At 37.3% G+C, this 20668-nt stretch overlaps 1 protein-coding gene across 2 annotated transcripts in view; it reads right to left on the bottom strand.

Moving 5' to 3' along the window:
• The window catches only part of Peli2 (pellino E3 ubiquitin protein ligase family member 2), a 164916-nt gene that overhangs the window by 123274 nt on the left and 20974 nt on the right, over nt 1-20668 (bottom strand). Inside the window, exon 1 of one of the 2 annotated variants that reach the window (XM_021724729.3) lies at nt 7751-7773. The exons of the other annotated variant lie outside the window; for it this stretch is intronic. Coding sequence (XP_021580404.2) covers nt 7751-7758 — 8 coding nt within the window. The 5' untranslated portion in view covers nt 7759-7773. Of the gene's footprint in view, nt 1-7750; nt 7774-20668 lie in introns of those variants that run through there. 2 annotated transcript variants of the gene reach the window in all.

Below are 20668 nucleotides of genomic sequence, written 5' to 3'. Positions count from 1 at the left end.
ACACCTACCCTGATCCCAGGGCAAACACACTGTTCTTTCCTGCTTTTATTCAATTCCTATTGATTTTTGAAGGTCAAACTTCCCCACTTCTTCTAATCAGGCCACCAAAAATAATATGCAAAGCAAATCCAGTGTACCTAAAATAAAAAATTAACAGTCTATGAAAAGAGTAATATCATCTTTATATTTATATTGAGCTATTTGCTTTTTTGAAGTCTTCCTCCTCCTTTTTTCATTTCACAATGGGACTGTCACTGACGTACATGTGTGTGTGTCTGTGTGTGTGTGTGTGTGTGTGTGTGTGTGTGTGTGTGTGTGTGTTAATGAATTGAATCTTTGATTTTTGAGCATTGCTGGAGAGCCAAAAGCAAATAGTTTTCAATGAACACCTAAAGACAGGCAAATTGCCAGGAATGGGGAAGGCTATTTATGTCACTGTTCAAGACTACTTCAAGACTATTACTTTTATACTACCTTTGGCTCCAACAATCCAAAATATCTCCAATTAAGTCTGTATTAATATAATATTACATTTTTATGTCAAAGAGTATGATATGAAAAATTACTTTTTAAGTACTATCTTGCAGTAATTTTGGGGAGAGGTACTGTGGATTGAACTCAGGGACACTCAACCACTGAGCCACATTCCCGATCCCTTTCTGTATTTTATTTAGAGACAGGATCTCACTGAGTTGCTTAGTGCCACACTAAGTTGCTGAGGCTGGCTTTGAACTTGCGATCCTCCGCCCAAGCTGTTGGGATTACAGGCATGTACTGCCATGCTCAGCTTGCAGTAATTTTTGATTTCATGAAGAGAAAATATCACACCAAAAGAAAAAAATGAGGCATAATTAGAAATGGATTTGATAGTGTAAGACTTGTACAACTCACATATTAGGTAGATTTATCATTATCACTTCCTTGTTCAGGACTTTGGATTAGGTCATGTGACTTGCTATGGTCCATAGATGAGATACTAATAAAAGTGAGGTCACAGGGCTTGAAATGTGCTGAATAGTTGAAATTATGCTCCAACACCTCTGCCATGGCCATAAGAGAACCTGTCCAGCCAGCCTGACATGCCAAGGAGAATGAGAAACCTGGAGGAGCACCAAACCACAGAAATGCAGTGTGGAGGACAGCCACTTCACCATAGCCCAGAGCAGTCTCCTCAACTGCCCCAGACACATGAGAATAATTGTTGTTTTTAAGTCACTAAGATTTGGGATGATTGATTATATAGAGCATACGGCAATAATTAACTGATGCTGTGCATCTCAAAGGCGAATTAACTTAAGTAACTCCCTTATACCTAAATATTCGGGGCTAAATAAACATAATCTTACATAGCTTTTGAAATCTAAAGAATCGGAAGAAATCTAAAATTGGAGTTAATTTCAAATGCATCCCTTTTAAAATGAGTTATAAAAATAAGATTTTGCAATTGTATAATTTTTGTCAGGCAAGGTGGTATGCACTTTTAATCTCAACTACTCATGAGGCTGAAGCAAGAGGATCAAAAGTTTGAAGCCAGCCTGGGCAATTTAGTGAAAACCTGTTCAAAGTAAAAATATTTTTTAAAAAGCACTGGGGTTATAGATCAATAGCAAAGCACTTGCCCAGCATGTGTGGGTTCAATCCCCAATATTACAAAAAATAAAAATGCATACTTGTTTAAACAGAAAAAGGATGGCAATACAAAATTGTATGTATTTTATCTTTCTTTTCAATAAATCATTATTGAAATCTGTCCATTAAAATCTGCATTTCCTCAAATAAGACAAATAATGTGTCTACAAAGTTCTTAATCTCTAAATATCAAATTTAGACAAAAGAATTAAGACAGTAATTATCTAGCAAAACACCGATTCTTTTAAATCCGTTTATATACAACTTCTACTATAGTAAGAAACCTCTAAAAATGAGCATCTCAAAAGCTGCCTAAATTAGCATTGGCCTCATCATCTAACATGTATTAAGCTACAGATATTTCAAATAAAGAAACTTAATGGTATCAAGAAAACTCATTACTCCCCCAAACCAAAAAGTGTGAAGGTAAGTAGTAAGCCAGAAATTTAAACTAGCATTAAAATCTCTGTATCCTAATCCAAACTATTAAAGTAATTACTTCCAATTTCCTTTTTAAAATTTTCAAGGCATGCCCCTCTTGCTACTCTTAAAATAATACTACTAATGTCTATTTACTTTAAACTTTTAATGTATGCACAAACAATTTTTAGAAATTGCTAGAAATACAGACAATTCAGAGCAAGAAAATTCAACTCTGAACATTACTGGGCAATGCCCTAATTATTTACTAAAGAAATAGATAATTGCTTACTATATGTAAAAATAAATTCTCAAGGCAATTTGTTACAAGATATTTTAGCTTTGTTCAATTATCCATGGCAGAATTCGGGGGGAAAGTTACTTTATACCAAATAAATATTTTTAATGAGCTATGAAGCATAAAGCCATTCATGGTTTTACACAAAGCATGTTGATGCTCCATGGATTCACTCCCTTTCATGAATTTTCTAAAGAAGATTTTTCTACTTCCAAAACATTTACAAATAACTAATAGCAGAACCATGAGATTAGAAAATATTAGAAATAAAAATATATACAAAATCAAGTTTATTTCAAGAAATGGAAGCACTCTTTAAAGCTGCATTTTGTAATTGCAAAGTAACAGCTGAAGAATGTTAACTACATAAAATTGCTTTGAGCCTCTCAGTAATAAATGGTATTTTCCACAACCAACTCTTTAGTGCTATAGAAGCATACTACCTAGAAGTTAATTTTCATTTGAAGCATTAACCCAATGACTGCAACAACAACAAAAAGTAGAAAAAAAAACCTTTCATGTTCACCATGAAAATAAATATAGAATTAATTATCAACTATCACAAATAATATATTTATGTGGTTACTAGGAGTCAACAACCTTGCACATAATCTGAATAGATTATGCATATTACCAATTCAAGAGATTTTCCCCCAAATCTTCCAATTTACAAATTCTTAAAATACAAGGAGATTCTTAGAAAATCTTCCCAGTGTTCACAGGCACAGTTCAAGAATTGTATATGACCTTGGAGATTTACTAATAGATGTATATTTTTCAAAAGCCATATGTAGCTATTTCAATCTTAATTAGTTACAATCAAATAAAATTTAAAATTCAGTTTGTCATACTAGCAACACTTTAAGTGCTCAAGAGCCACGTGGCCAATGGCTACCTCCCTGGACAGTTGACAGCTACAACACTTTCATATTCAACAAAAGGCCTACTAGATACACATGCATCCACCTTCAAGCAGGTCAAGTGAAGAGGCATCTTTGAGGCCACAGAGCCAATCAGCAGAGCGACCCTGAATGCTAATTCAATTTTATCCTTAAGATTTCTAGAATTTAGGGCTGGGGATGTGGCTCAAGCGGTAGCGCGCTCGCCTGGCATGCGTGCGGCCCGGGTTCGATCCCCAGCACCACATACAAACAAAGATGTTGTGTCCGCCGAGAACTAAATATATATATATATATATTTTTTTTTTTTTTTAAAGATTTCTAGAATTTGACAGTCTTTGGACACTATACTTGTAAACGAGTTCCTTGGAAAAATGCCAGGGCTGGAAGACATTCTCAAACTCCATCTCTCTGCTTGAAGATGTTTTTTCTCTGACTGGTAATTAAGAAAATGTTCTCCTACCTTTTGACGGAAATGAAATATTCTGGCATCAAAAAATATATTTTGTTTGGGGCCAAAGCATTTTCCTCTAAGGATATACTTTGGAATTTACAATGTAAGTTACTAACAAAGTGTGAGTCACATAAAAATTCACTTGATAAACAACTTCCAAATTCATACTTATTACAGATACCAAAAAGGCTTTTGATAAAATTTTTTACCTTTCCAGATTAATGTTTTTAAGAGACTAAAAGAATACTTCTTTCACATAATTATTCAAGGATAAGACAGCAAAAGTATTAACTGTGAAGAAGGTACAAAATTAGTGTTATTGCCACAATAATTACAACAATGTATTATTTGAGAAGAAAAATCACTAGCCAATGAAACAGAAGATATACTTCAGAAATAGACTCTAGAATAAGTAATGCAATGAAGAAAGGACCACCATTCAGTGAGCAATAAATTTGGGTAATTCAATCAACTTTGCTGAGGAAACTGAAGCTCCTAGAAAGAAAAAAAAAAAAAAACACACTACTCATAGCTGCATCTTACATCACCACACAATACTTTCTAAAATACTCAAAAGATGAATATAAACACAATTAAAGAATTAAAGAAAACAAAGTTGATTATGTGACTCTTAAATCAGATGTAATGTTCTAAACACAAAATCAAGAATTGATACACCTGAAAATGTAAAAATTATGAAATTTCTGTATCAGATGTTATAAAACTATATATTCAACAAAGCTAGAAAAAATATTGGCAATAATATGAAAAAATACTATCTTTAATAGGTATATGTTTTTACAAATAAAGAATGAGAAAACACAGAATCCCCATAGATACACAATAGAAAAATGTTCAAAGAACAATTAGCAGAGGAAAAGAAAAAATAGCAATGACTAGCCAGGAGCAGTGGCACATGCCTGAAATCCCAGAGGCTCAGGAGGCTGAGACAGGAAGATAGGAAGTTCAAAACCAGCCTCAGAAACAGCAAGGAGCTAAGCAACTTGGTGAGACCCTGTCTCTAAATAAAATACAAGTAGGGCTAGGATATGCCTCAGTGCTCCTGAGTTCAATACCCAGTACCAAAAAGAAAAGAAAAGGAAAAAAAAAAAAAAAACAATGACTAGTGGACATATTTTTTTTTAAAGTGTAATTTCGGCAGGAATAAAAAAATGCATTATTTGCCCATCGAATTACCAAATTCTGCTCAAATGACACAGTGCTCTACTATACCACTGGAGAGAATGTTAATTGGCAGAATCTCTCCACAAAATATTTTAGAAACACACATCAACACCCTTCTAAAAGTATTCATGTATTTGACCCAATAATTCTAATTTGAGGGATATCTAAGACATAATTTTGAAATGAAAACCAAGTTTGGGGCACAAAGGTGTTAATTATGTCATTATTTGTAATGGAAAAATATAGCAAATAACAAAAATGCTCAATAATAATGGATTAATTGTAGGGCATGACTTGCTGCCCGATTCCCAGTCTTGGGGCCACACATGTGGCTGGGATGGCCCCTGGCATTAGTCAGGAAACAGTGCTGCGGGTGGTGACGGAAAAGGCAAACCACCTCCAGGACAGGTCCAGGACTCTTCCGCCCTCTTGGACAGCTCATGCCTTCCCTTATGTACTATGGGATGGGTGTACAGTGAACTCGCTCCCCCTCTGACCTTTATCCTGATTGGCTCCTGTGCAATATGTAAGCTGTGTGTACATCCTCAATAAATGAGATCCTGCTTCCACTCTCATCTCCCTGAAGCATCTGATTGTCCTCAGTCGAGGGAGGGAGGGTGGTGGGGCGTGCTTTCCCGCTTCTCCCTCAGGTGGGGGGGGGCTAAAAACCCCCGACAGATTAATTAGGCAGTATAATTCTACATGGCAAAATATATACCATAAATTCTTAATAGTAATGAAAAGGGATTATGAAAACCCAAGAATACAAGATGTATATGGTATCTTTAATATGCTGAAAATGTTTAATGTGCATAGGACAAACAGAAATAAACATGCCAAATACTAGCTATGGTTGAGAAAGAATTGTGACTCTACTTGATGTATATTTTTCCGGATTTTCTAAATGTTTATATTCAGTATATTTCTTTAAATTAGAACATTTTTCAAAATGTGCATTTTGTTAAATAAGGTGTCCTGTTTAAATTTCTAAGTATTACTCAGCTGAGATTTGAAAGAAAACCCAAAAATACAATCAACCCTTAGAATGAGAAGAAAATTTCAATTTCCATACTGTAGCATGCCACATTCTACATGCTACATTCTACATGTGGTTAAGTACCCATATTCACTAACAGCATTTACACAGGGATCACCGCTGGCACACAAGCAGAGCATGAGGGACAGTGATGCTATCCGTTTTAAACATACCACATCATTGGAAAAATGGTTATTCTACAAAAAACAAAAACAACTCTGCACACCTATTGTTCTCATACTTTCTTTTTCAAATAAACAAATAAACTCCCCAATGTTCAGCCTCTACCACAGATAATGCTTGATGTGAATATGTTTCATTCTATCATATAGAATCTTAGTCAAATTTTTAACTCAGTAATTTGCCACTGAATACCAAGTTGTTTTCTAGGGTCTAAAGATATACTTTGAAAAATTTTTAAATTTAAAAAAAGTGTGCTTCCCAATTAGTTCCTAAAATTAGAACAGAATGCTCATCATTTGAAATTGGTAACCTCAAACTGCCATCTTTCTCCTGATGCCCTTCCTGATGCCCTCTCTAGATGAACAGAGTATGGGCTTTCTATTTACTAAAACTCTAACGACAAGGGCAGAAAGTGCAGGCAACTCAGAGTAAGCAGTGTGGTATGAACAATATCTTAAGATGGATCAAGACTGCTCACACTGCCAAAACCAGCACACAGAAAAAGCATGCTTCCTAGAAGGGTCCCATTGGTGCACCTCAAAAACAAATCAGCAAGCCAAAACATGTTCATTTTCAAATGGGCGTGTGGAATGAACTAAACAAAATTCAACAGACTTTTCTTCTATCATCTTTTTCACAGCTTTTTAAAAACATACACAAATGCTAATATACTCTACCAACCACCAAGTGGAAGACACCAAATTCACCCGCCTTACTATCCTACTACCATGATGCATTCCTAGAACAGTGCTCTCAACAGTGAAGTTAGGGACTGTCAGGAAGGTGTGTATATATACTATGAAGTCCACCATTGTACTACAAAGGCATGGGATGTTGCTTTAAAGAGAGAGCAGCAGTTAGAAACAACTATACTGCATACTGCCTACTAATACACATTCTGTCATTGATAGCAATTTGAAATGGGTTTCAAAGCTGGGCAGGGTGGCACATGCCTGTAATCCCAGTGACTCAGGAGACTAAGGCATAAGGAGCACAAGTTCAAGGCCAGCCTGAGCAACTTAGCTAGGCCCTAGTGAGACTCTGTCTCAAAATTAAATAAAATAAAATGAAAAGGGTTGGGGATGGCTCAGCAGTAAAAATACCTCTGGGCTTAATCCCCATTACCCTCCCTCCCAAAAAAAGGTTTAAATATATAAAACTTAACTTTATAGCCATCTTTTTACGCATATAAGGAAGAATTAAAATTATAATTATAAATTAATATAGTTACAAATAGCAAGTTTCTTTTCATTTACTTCCTTATTATATTAATGGCAAGCTACTATAAGAGAAGAAATAGAAATGAAAATTGAGAGGTCAAAACTATAAACGACAGATAAACCTTTTTCTTATGGACCCAAGGGAGGCCTACATAAGACCTAATAGCAAGGCAGACTTAGGAGGAAACAAAAAGTTCTTGGGACCAACAGTAATTATAAGCCTGTGGCCACCAGCCTCTAGTTTTTCTCCCATGGAGACACTGTTCATTGTCCCCTAATGCTCATTCTCCCTTGTTTCTTTAAGTAAAACAATAATCAAAATCACTAATGTTTATCTAATGCTTCCTTGTTTCAGGCCCTGAAATTCACCCACCTTACTATCCTACTACCATGGTGCTTCATGTGTATTAACAATGTAATCCTTACCATAACATTATGAGGCAGGTACTCCTACTGGCTCCCAGTTCTAAAAGAAAACAGGCATAGAGGTTAAGAAATTTTCCCAAGTCCCAGGTTTAACCAGCCCATCTGAAAGAAATGCCCTTCATTTTCCTTGCTATTAGGTGTGGTCATGTGACTATGTGGGATAATGTGACCATAAGTGACACTTCAAATTTCTGGTTCTTCTCTTTAAGGTTGAAACCACTTCCTCTGGTTTTTCTTTGCCCTGCGGGCTGGAACAGACTGGCGACCTGACAACTTCTACTATGTGAGACCAAATTCCTGAAAGTAACAACACTAAAGGAAGCAGAATATCTGAATGATCCTCTAGATGCCAGCAGCCGCGGACTGCTAAACTTTGGACTAATTCATACAGAAGAAATTCCACCTATATTACTTGTGAGGATCCACCTTGATTTGTTAACTTGACTGGACTGAGAGATTGCTATGAAATAAGTAAAGAACCCTTCTGGGTGTGTCTGTGAGCATATTTCCTGAGACAACTGGCATTCAGGACAGCAAACTAAAGGATTAAAACCCACCCTAAATGTGGGAGGCATCAACCAGCATGCTGGGGCATCCAGATGACATACAGAAGAAACATCCCCTCTAGCCTCCTCAGCCTGCATGGACTCACAGGAGCAGCTCTCCAGGGGGCTTTCAAGAACTCAGCCTTGGACTGGGACTCCACCATTGGTCCCTTTTGTCCTGAGGCTCCAGTTTCCTGGACTGAACAGCTACTAGTTTTCCTGGCTCTCAGACAGCCACAGTGGAACCATCCACCCTCTGATTGTATGAGCCAACATAATAAATCCCCTCTTGTAGCTATTGTTATGTTTTACATATAGTGTTCCCCAAAAGCTCATGTGTGAGACAAGCAAGAAGGTTTGGATGAGAAATGAATGGGAATAGCCTTAACCTCATCAGTGAATTGATACTTGATGGGATTACCTGGATGGTGACTGGAGGCAGGTGGGGTGTGGATGGAGGAGGTAGAGCACTGGGGGCCTGGCTATGGGGTGTTTATTTTGTTAACTGGAGAATGGAGTCTCTCTATGCTTTCTGATCATCATGTGAGCTGCTTCCCTGTGTCACACTCTTCTGCCATAACGTTCTGCTTCACCTGGAGCCTGGAGGGATGGAGCTGACCTTCTATGGACTAAGACCTCTAAACCCATGATCCCTCAAATAAACTTTCCTCCTACTACAATTGTGCTGGTCAGGTCTTTTAGTTGCAGCAGTGAAAAAGCTGACTAAAACAGTTATAATGTGTATGTATATTCTATTGGTTCTGTTCCTTTAGAGAACCCTATTACATTTTCAGTAACTTTGGGGCATATCTATTAAAAGAAGCTTAATCTCATTTTGTTTGGCTCCAAACTTTCTTTCCCTTCTTTAACTCTACTAATAATTTGTTTCTTAATAAAATTTTATTTTCCACTTAGCAGTAGTCTTCATAACAAAGCTGTTAATATCCTCATCCAACAGATGAGAAACTGAGGCACAGGTTAGATGATGTGTTCACCATCATAGAGGTTAAGAAGTGGCAGAGCTGGAATAAAAACCCAACACTCTCACTTCAAGTCGTAGCTGAACAGGTATGTTTGAATGGCTGAGGTACCAACAAGGTCATGAAACCTATTCAGAAAGTTCAGCCCCTTGAGAAATGTACAACACTTAAAATACAGAGTAATTTTCTCAAATAGCTCTATGTACAATACTAAAGGAGCACCAAGGTCAGAGCACCTGGGGCCATTAAGGACAACCAGTAAGCATGCAGAAAAGATAAACAAGGGTCAAAAGAGGAGATGACCCTAGTGCAACGTGCTGGATGCAAGTAAACAAAATAATCACCAGGTGGCAGGGAAGTAGAACTGAAGGAACTGCACAGGCAAAGGCTATGAGGCTTTGAACTCCTACAGTTGCTCCTACAACTACCTAAGATGCTTCAAAGAGGCTACACAGGGTACTGCAGGTGGGGGAAGCAGATAACATTGTCAGAATACTGGAAGGCGGTGCCGACTTAACCTGAAATCTCATTTTTAACTTTTTCTTTCTAAATTCCAGCTTCAAACAAGGGGGACACCATATCTAAACCATAACAATAGCTACAAAATCACCAGAGCTGACTGAACCTCTCATTTCCTTAAGTTCTTATATTTGAAAGGCAAAACCACTCAATCTGAATAGAGTTCAACCTTATCTATAAACTGATATCAGGTTATCAGGTTTCTCAGGATCTATGGTTGAAGGAACTGTGAGGCACATGGTCCAGCCATTCCAGTGCTACCATGTATCCACTCTGCTAGCTCTGAGACAGAGGATGGACCAGCCATCCCTACTGGAACACAGTCACAGGGAAGGCCAGTTCATGGAGGGGCCCAAGTCTGTGGAAAGGGTCTTCCTGGGTTAAGTTCAATTTGCTTTCTTTGTTGTAATTTTCCTGGTGTTTGTATCAAGTCTTTTTAACAATCAAAAATGAGTTTGCTATTTTAATATAAGCTGATCCTTCAAATATTTAGAATCTTAAAAATAAAAGGTTGTAAGGTATTTTCCAAGTGCTATAAAACCTCCAAATATGTGTAATCAGATGTTTAAACATTGTTACATACTCTTAAAATTCCCTATAAATATTCTACTGTGTTAGAAAGTAGGCTAATCTAAAAAAAATTGCTTATCTTAAATTGACTACTGAAAGCATTTAAAAATGATAAAATAATGATAGTAATAATCATAATGGTAACAGATAATGGAATCAATAATGAGATTACATTGGATCAATCAACACACTGTGCATTCTGTGAAATACATCTTCATTCTCAAAATCTGCTTCAATGAATTTCTTTATTTTGGCTTCTATGTGGGAAATGGTTTCCTTCATGTTGGTTTGCTGGCAGTTAACAGTAGATCTTAATGTTAACCACCAGCCACACTTTAAAGTTACACTGTGCTTTTTGCCAGGGACTTAATCCCTACAATACTTCTTCCTTAAAATATTCTGCTTTTGAAGCTATCAAAACACTTTTCTTCGATTATTATCACCTCTGCCTTAAGAAGGAAGGCAAGTGCAATCAGGGAGGATTATGCTATTCAAATTTCCTCTTAATGACAATATTGGCAATGCCACAGAATTCTAGAAAAGTCATCAATCTTGTCACAATGCAGCTGAGGCCAGCATAAAAAAAAAATCACAGGAAAGCAGGACCTGTTGAGACTCTCACCAGCACCAAAAAAGGAAGGAGGCAGGAAAAATGCATGTTCCAATCATGGAAGGGAAGATGTTAAATGTCTTTTTAAAATATCAAGAGTAAAACACAAAATATTTGCATTATTCCATGAAAGACTTGAGCTCTTAGACAAGAACAAAAATACAAAGTATACAATATTTCAAGTAGAGATCTCAACATCTTATTCATAGTTGCTGCAGAATGAAAATAATCCAGAAACAAACAGAAGAGACATGAGTCTTGAAGGCTAGATACAAATTAAGCTAGGAGAATGATAAAAAGCCATCACTGCTGCAGTGTGGTTCAGAAAAACCCTAAAGTACAAGGTGGGCTCCAATCTCCAAGGAAACTGAACTATGTGACTAAAATGGAGAAAATATCCCTATACTCTTCCCCAACAATGTTTCTTCTTGGACTCCTCTGCTTCTTCAGGCAGGCATTCTTGCTTTATAAAGCATAATTCCACGGATGACTACACTTGGCAAGTTGTAGAAATTTAAAAAAAAGGACAGAGTGAACTGCAGTATGCAGATTACCTAGCCAGAATACACAGCAGAACTATGAAAAGTTCAGCAGGAAAAGCACACTGCTGCAAAGCGCTCACTTTTCAATGAGCACAGACATGTGCTTTAAACCTCATCTAGTAGGTTCACACACTTAGGCATCTAACTTTACAACTCTTGTTTCAATTTTATAACAAGTCTGATTCAAGTGTTTGCTCTGCTTTCACAGAAGGATCCATATATACTAAGGCTTAAACCCTGGTATAAAGGATTTTGATAAAGTATCAGTCTGTTTTCCAGGCATGAGTTCTTCTGGTTGTTGAAACAAGTCATCTAAGAAAGTGGTATCTCTTATGAAGCTCTCTCAATCAGTGTATGGCTTGGGTCTCCATCTCCTGGAAGACAGTGACCCCACACATTTCCTCTGATGTTCGCAGACTGCTTCTCATTTTTCACAAGTATCTGCAGCTCCCACTTCCCTTTAGCTCTGACTCCTCTTCCCACTTCATCTGCAAGTCCATATTAAGTGCACACTTGGTAAAGCACTGCACTAGATGCCAGGGTCGCACTTCTTTTATATAGAAGAAGTACTTGCTACCAAAGAGTATATGTCCAGCAGGGAAACAGAGAAAAGGCACTACTCAGGGACAAAATTGAGTAGAAAAGTTTGGGAAAGTACCATGGGAACCCAGGAAGAAAAAGAATCCAGGTGAAGTCAGAGAAGATTTCAGGTAGGTGAGGTACACTGTCTTGGAAGCATGAACTTACATGCTCACTGCAGACAAAGGTGGGGGAAGAGCAGGTTTCCCAGACAACCAGAGCAGGATTCCCAAATACCTGAAAATGAGAGAGCAGGGAACAACTAAGGAGCCCCAAGCATTTCTTGAGGCTGCAGACTATACTACGGATGCAGGAGGATGAGGACAGCATGCCATCACCATGAAGCCCTTTTACATCATGGAATGTTTACACTTTATCCCATAGAAAACACCCCCACACACATAAATACACACTTTTCCATAAATCCTAACAAGGTCATATAAATTGTTTTTCGTTGTTGATAGATAGATCTCTCCAGCAGCACAGTGAAGGATACACTGGAATAGAGAAAAGATGAAAAGGAATTAGGAGACTTACAGCCACAGCCAGGATAGGAAGGAGAAGTCAGACTGCAAGAAAGAAAATTTTAAAAACTCGATGATGCACACACATGCTGTGAGAGGTGAAAGAAGGATCCAGGCTGACCTCCAGTTTCTGGCTGGCACAGAGAATCGTTCCAATTGCCTGGAGGGAACTGAGAATGAAGGAGGCAGATTTACGGGGGAGAAATAACGATCTTGGTGCTGAACTTCACATGTGACCAAAGGTTTGAAGTAGTCTGTACTTCCATCAAACAATACCACAACACCATCCTAAACCTGTCCGTTCCTAAGCCACTTACACACAGAACATTCAGACTTGTCCTAAATCTGATTCCAAGATCATTTGTCACACCAATAATGTTGTGGTCAAAATACTACATGGGTAATAATGTAACAGTAACCTAGTTTCCCTTTTTGACACACACCCAAACCACATATTTCAAAATACTTGCTATTTCTTTCACTCTTCATGGCTTTCCTCTAACTTTCTAAAAGCTAGGGCCAGAAAATTCCATCACAAGACAGTTATGGGGGGGTCTTGTTTTAACCCAGTTGGGGATCACTGCAGAAGAATTTTATCAGAATTCAGTGACTAACAAATAGTTCTCATAAAACCAGAGCTCATAAAGATAAAAGGAATTATTATTAACATTAAACTTCAGAACGAAGAAAGTAATATCCTCAGAACACCATTCCATGCTTTTTGGTACTGGTATAGAAATTAAAAATACCAAGTAGGAAACAAAGAATGAACCCAACCCACCACAGTAACTTTCACATCTTCTTTCCTCCACCCCAAATACACATGTGGCCGTTCATCCTAACTGCAAATGACAACATTATGGCTTGCTGCCAATAAGACTATACACTCAGCAAGATGCAAGAGCTTTTTTGGAAAACCATTTGTCAGTTTCTTAAAAAGTTTAGCAGACACTCAAAAGATCCAGCAATTCTACTATTGAGTACCTACCAAAGAAAATCTGAAACATAGCCACACAAAGATTCACGAGTAAAGTCCATAAAAGTATTATTTCATAACAGCTAAAAACTAGAAATACTCCAGGGTCCATCAATTGGTCAATACATCAAATGCAGTATACCCATGTAATGGAATATAATTTGGTCATAAAAAGGAACAAAGATATATGCTATGACATGCTGAACACTGAAAACATTATGTTAAATGAAAGTAGCCTGACACAAAAGGTTACCTACTATATAATCCTACTTATATGAAATTGCTAAAAAAAAAAAAAAAAAAAGGCAAAACTAAAGAAACACATCAGTGGTTGCCTAGAGCTGGGCTAGGAATGGGAGTTAACTACAAACTGGGAGGAAGAAGCACTGAGGAACTTGATTGAAAGTATTCTGTACCTTGCTGTGGTGAATTTATAAATGATATGTAAATTTACTAAGCCACTAAACTGTACAATGGATAAACTGTGTGGCATATAAATCATACCTCAAAAAATAAAGATTTCAATCTCATAATGTTCTAACAGAAGCAAAATTCATCTGTCAGCATGTAAATCTAAGAACGTTATATGCAGATTGTGTGAGAATGCTCTCTTCAACTTCAAAAGTTCTCCTTTTATAGGATACACAAACAGTACTGAATTGAATATCCAAGCCTCTGGGCCCATAACTTGCACAGACCAATAGTTCTGTGTAAAATGCCCTCCCCTGCCTGTCAACCACATAAACTCCTCTCTTGCCTCAGGGTTTCAACATAAAATCTAACACCTTCTCCTACCACCACATGGCAGCTATACACTCTGATACAGCAATGAGCACATAATGTGGTATCCTATGTGTCCCTCTCCCTCTCTTTACTGAACCAATATTTCTCCAAGACAGATTCATGGACATGTTCCTAGGGGCCCACAATATGTCAAGAAGCATTGTTAATTTTCTTTTCAACATCCCAGTTTGTAATGCATCTTGAATAGAGGAGAGGAAAACTTACCACTTTCAGTGTCCAGCACTAACAAGAAAACAACAGAAACAGACCTACTGGACATATGATGCATTTGGGGTTACAGGAGGCCACATGAAACCACAGTACATTCTCCAAGAACCAAGACTTTAGCAGTTCCAAGACAGATGTGGGAAACCTGTGGCAGCCTGTGGCAGCAGAGGAGGCCAAACTTAAAAACCCTGCCTGCACAGTCAGCACAGCATTCTGAATTGCAAACGGTGCTTTTATTTTAGCAAAACAACATCATCTGTCACATTAAATTAATATGGTAAATTTGAATTCCAATGACTATAGTTTTAGATTTCATTATGCATTGGCTTTTGTTTATAGTTGTAAAAGAAATATAAGCATAAGGTGTTTACTTCTAGTTACTAGTTTTCTGCATATCTAAGTAACATTATAACAAAAGTACTCTATGTCAATACCAGGGATTTCAGATACTTTTTCCCCCTTTGAAACAGAGCCACTTATTATTCAAATTAGAGAGGCAGTATACTACAATACAGAACCCTCAATAGCAGAGGCTGTATCTTTTCCTCTCTATAGCCCAAATGCATGGTGTAAGAAAAGCCCTCATAAAACATGGTTGAATAAATGAGTCTGCATTATGTTCCTATTCTAAAACAACAAAAATGTGAAATGCTACTACCTAATACTGGCCTCAACTAACCTACTTTGAAGCTTTAAAACTCTGGGAGTTAGGCATAAACACTAACCAAGCAGAACTTGAACAAGGGATGGTGGGAAGGGGTGAGCAAGGGAGGATAAACAGGCAGTGAACTCTTTTTTATAAAATATTTACCCGAGATCCAGGATTTAACCTAAATTCACATTTTGGTCTCTTTCTAACCTCTTTATAAATCGGTTCTTCCACTTCATTCTTCTCTCTTAATGGAAACATTAGCAAAGGAGAAAGTTGGTACTAAGGAAATATTAGAACAGATAGCCTTCTTCAATTTGTTCTCTCAACAGGTAGCCACTGCAGGCACTTAGTTAAGTGCTGGGGATAGATGAAAAAGAGGGATAGGAGCCCAGTGAGGAAAAGAAACAGTAAACAATCATAAACTAAGATTCTAACAAGTTTGTAACCTTTACAATTCTTCAAACTTTTATAAAATTTTACAATCATATCCATAAATATTAATAATTCTGTAACCACATTTTGCAGATTAATAGGTGGGATGGTCAGTTGTAATATGCCAAGTTAATAAGACTATAGTAGAAAATTGAGAATTTTGTAAAGGACAAATGTATATGTAATTATGTGAACATGTGTCTACAAAGAGAAGGGCTTGAAGAAGTCATTTATTCATTCATTGTAATTAATAAACTCCTACTATGGCCCTACAATATTATAGATATTTGCCAAAGATAATACTGGGACATGCTCCCCAAATTTGTGGAGCTCACATTTCAATGAGAAAGAGAGACAAAAAAAAAACTTCACAAACTAAGATATGTCTATTAAGGACACAGTATGCTGTGATAGACTGAAAGGCCAGTAAGAGAACACACAATACATGTCAGGTCACCAGGGTCTTAGGAGTCCCGACTAGCTAAGCAGGCAAATGTCCAGATCTGATTCAACTTTCTGAAAGGGTCTCCAAGCTGCCCCATAGTACAGCAAGGCAGGGGAGCAGGAAGAAACCCATTCTGGCCAGAAGAACCCTTCCAGTGTAGTAGTTGCCTCCTCCAAGAGCTGGGTTCTGGTTGACTTATAGTCTGTCTCTTCATATAATTTTGTATTTCGCACATCTTCAACAATGAACAAGTTAAAGCTTATTTAAGGAAAGATAATTATTTGTATAAAAAAAAATGGAGATCTCTCAATTTGCCGTTGCTATAACTATAGATTTCTAGTAACTTTGAGATTTTCTATTATAGCCCTTTTTCTCTAATAATAGTATTCAAGAGCCTGATAAAACAGAAAATTATTTCATTTTCATATTTAGAAATAAATGACTTTATATGAAATACACTCTGGAAGTTTCTAAAGTCTAATACCTCTTAGCTAAGAAGGTCAGAGTTAGTTGAGAAAATTATCACTTCGAAGCCTTAAACTCCTAATTCTGAAAATTTATCAACAGTGAGATATCCCAAGACAATTACTAGCAAGTGAGAGTACAATGGTAGGTGGAAGCTTCTTCTTGAAAGCTGCCCTCAGATTGTGCAGTAGACCAAGACCCTATTAGAAATAATATCATTCAGAATGCAGAAAGGCCCACAGATTTATAAATGAGTGATATATCTGTTGCCTAATTATCAGATGAAAAGTTGAGTTAATTTAAACTTTAAAGAGTAAGCAAAAAATTGGGGGGCAAAATAGAGACTAGCATAATATCTGAAGGTCTGCTCATGAATCCACAGTAAAGGCCACTACGGAAGGATGGGCAGGTTCAAGCCACAGTAAACTAAGAGATCAGCACTCATGAAAGAACCCTCTAGAACTGGAAACAATCAGAACTGTGCTGACATTGTACTGCATGACTCGACGCAACACACACTGCATTTGTTTAAGCTTTGCCAATGCCTTTGTACAACACTACAAAGCATTTTCCTTGTAATGAAATCGTTCAAATACAGGAATATGGTCCATGATACAAATCAGCTCCCAAAAACTATGAGGCAAATTCTGCCTTAGAAAGATGACAGCAGACACAGAGGAGCAGATGCTGGTTTGCTTATCTGCCATTCATGAGCCTTTGCCAGTCCTCTGATTGTTTATGAGGCAGCCAACGGGGCACATTGGCACCACAAAAGACACTGGTCTCACAACATTTCTTCCTCCACTTAATTTTCCCCAACAATAAACACTACAGACAGATTAATGTCTGGAGAATGTTAAACATCTTCATTGTAAATCAAATGATTCCTCTGTCTTAAGTCAATTAAAACAAGTTATACTTTCATCTCACCCATGGGAAGCTCAGACTTACTAGGAAACAGCTCAGAACTATGTGACTGCCCACTTGCTGGCCGAAGCCTTGCCAACAGCCTTTGAAGTTCCAAACCAACCAGCCCAAACTCCAGTTGTACATTACTGCACTCAAGTTCTCCTTGGTTAAGAGGATAACTAAATAATAAAGTGTCAAGGAACAGAGGCTACAAATCAATGCTCAGCTGCATTGTCAGCAACCACATGCTCTGGCCAGCAAAGCTGCCAGCTCAACACATCTGCCCCATTCTTTTGGTGTTATGGCTTAGATATGGGGTGTCCCCCAAAAGCTCATTGGTGAGATAATGTAAGAATTTTCAGAGATGAAATGATTACATTAATGAAGTAGATTAATGAAGCGGGTCCTAATCAGTGGATTAATCCACTGATATAGATTAACTGGGTTGTAAATATAGGCGGGTCTCCAGTAATTGAAGGAGATAGGTCACTGTCTCTCTTTCTCATTGAAATGTGAGCTCCACAAATTTGGGGAGCATGTCCCAGTATTATCTTTGTCCCTCGTGAGCAGAGCTCTCTTTCTCTCTCTCTGCTTTCTGATTGTTATGTCCAGAGCTTACTTTCTTCTTCCATGCTCTTCTTTTCATATTCATCTTCAGAGCTATGGACTCTATCAACTATGTTTGAGACCTCTGAAACTGGGAACCCTAAATACATTTTTCCTCCTCTATGTTGTTCTTGTCAAATTTTTTGGTCACAGTGATGAAAAAGCTGACTAAAACACTCAGCCATCCCTCTTGGGCCTCTGAATGTGCTAGAAAGCTCCTGTGATACCAAGTCAATCTCTACCTGTCCAACTGAATCTCATTAGGGCTAGCTCTTACATCATCAGTTTTTCCCTTCTTGTGGTTAAATCAGAATTTCAAAATGAAAACACTATCAGGTCCTCAACATAAAGTTAAAAACTAAAAATAAGTTTAATGAGCCAAAGAGCAAATATCTAAGGCCATCCTGCATCTCCATATAGGAAAATTTTTAATAAAACAAATAAATTGTATACTAAATAAATAAATTTAAGTCTTCAACATTGTCTTTTCCTACTGCTATTCATAAACAGAGGCTAACTGCACTCTCAACAATACACCCTACAGACAGATTAATGTCTGGAGAATGTTAAACATCTTCATTGTAAACTACCCTGTAACTACCCTCATGGGTAGTTAGTGATTCTATTGGCTGTGCTGCATCTGCACAGAACTCCTTAATCTAATGGTCTTTACTAAGAAACTTTCAAAAGAAACTTCTTTTCCAAGGAGTCATTTTCAAAGGTTTGCTTAAAGTTAGTATTTTTTTTTTTAGATAACACTATAAAGGCAAAAAAAAAAAAAAAAAAAAACCTTAAGGATATATTATAGCTGTGGTTACTATTGCTCTACTTTTGAAAAACTAATTTGCAATTAACAAATATGTTCAAATGAGTTTCATTTAAAGCAAACATTGATACTGTTTAACTCATTTTAAATGAATAACTACAAATGGGTAAGAGTTTGTTTTGGAGAAAGTAGATTGTTATTTAAATGTTCTTTACAAGTCCTAAAAATATTAATGAGAGGGAAGCATCAGTTCTGTAAAAGTACAGATATTTCAGACTCAAGAACACTCAACTAAGGCACTCAGTTTTGAATTAAACAGATTTAAGGCACAGTGCATGATTTAGCCATAATCAACTGAATTGCATGTTCATTTCCTTTCAGATACATAAAGGAGGAAAGACCCATTCTCAACAATTATTCATTTCTGATAAAGGCCAATTTTAGCAGCAATTAAATGCCTTGCCAAGGGCCAGGCTCAACTATCAAAATCCCACCTTTTCCTTTTGGTAAAGAAGTTGGTTTGCACCACCCTTTTTAAAGAATGGAGCCAGATTTTACCAAATAGAACCTTGCAGCATGGGAGTGGTTTGTGACAGGTCTATTTTCAGGACTTCTGGCTGGCCCCAGCTTTTGTGTTTCTCAGTTGTGTTAGTGGGGTCCCATGGGGTACCAGCATCATATTTTTAGAAAATTAACTCTAAAAAAATTTTTGCAACTCTGCGGAGGATGGGGGTGGCAAGCTCAAGCATTAAAGGCAGCATTTAAAAAAAAAAAAAAAAACTCTCAGACACTTGGCTCAAGTAAATCAAAGATTTTAAAAATAAACCAAAACAAAAATGTACCCAAAGAAGAAGATAGAAAAGGAAAGGTAAACAATGATAAAAGAAGCAACAGCAGGGAAGAGTCAGGGAGTGAGGTTCTGTAAGAAGTGAACTTCAATGGTTCTAACCAAGAAATCACAGGATGAACTCTACTTAGAAATAAGCAATTGCCTACAAAATACATACTGATCAGTTTTCACATAGCTTCATAATTAGTCTAAGACAATTAAATCATGAAACTACCAAATACAAATAAATCCCAGTATTTTAAAATCCCACTCTGTTCAGCAGACCCAGACTTCCTCCTGTCACATCCTTTGCCAGTTCTCCCCACCTTCCCTGGCCCGTTAGTCTTTCTTTCCTTCCTTCCTTTCCCTCCCAGTCCCGGTCAGCACCTTCCCCATTCTACGTAATACCCTATCAGTTGGGGTATCCCAGAGGCAAGGCACTAGGTTAGATAATTAAGGATTATCCAATGGTTCCACCTCTACCCAGTTGTCCCTCTAAATGTGCTGCCACATTCTAAAAATCCCTCCATATCCCTGTCCCTGTCAGCTGGACCAGCTTAAATCACATGTAACCCTACTTCTTTCCCACCACTTCCCCACATGCTCATCAATTATGTCAGCAGGGAAGAAGCAAAGCTAGGCTGTGAAAAGACATCTGAGAAAACAAACTCACCAACAACACATGAGAAAGAATTGTTTCAACATGAACTAAAGATCTCCACAATCCTACTATTGACATTTCAAAGAAATTGGGTGAATGCACAGACCTGATCGACAATAGATTAAAAACAATCTGCTCTTTCAGTGATGTCATAAATCATTTACAGGGAGAAATGTAATAAATGCTAAGATTAGTTTGGTGAATCAAATCTTTAAAAAATGAATATGCTATCATTTTTCCTGTATCTTTAACAGTAAAACCTGATTTTTAAAAAAATGTGCCAAAGAGGACATTTAA

This window comes from Ictidomys tridecemlineatus, chromosome 5 (assembly GCF_052094955.1).
Source record: "Ictidomys tridecemlineatus isolate mIctTri1 chromosome 5, mIctTri1.hap1, whole genome shotgun sequence".
Lineage (NCBI taxonomy): Eukaryota > Metazoa > Chordata > Mammalia > Rodentia > Sciuridae > Ictidomys > Ictidomys tridecemlineatus.
This window is presented reverse-complemented; position numbering and strand designations above follow the sequence as displayed.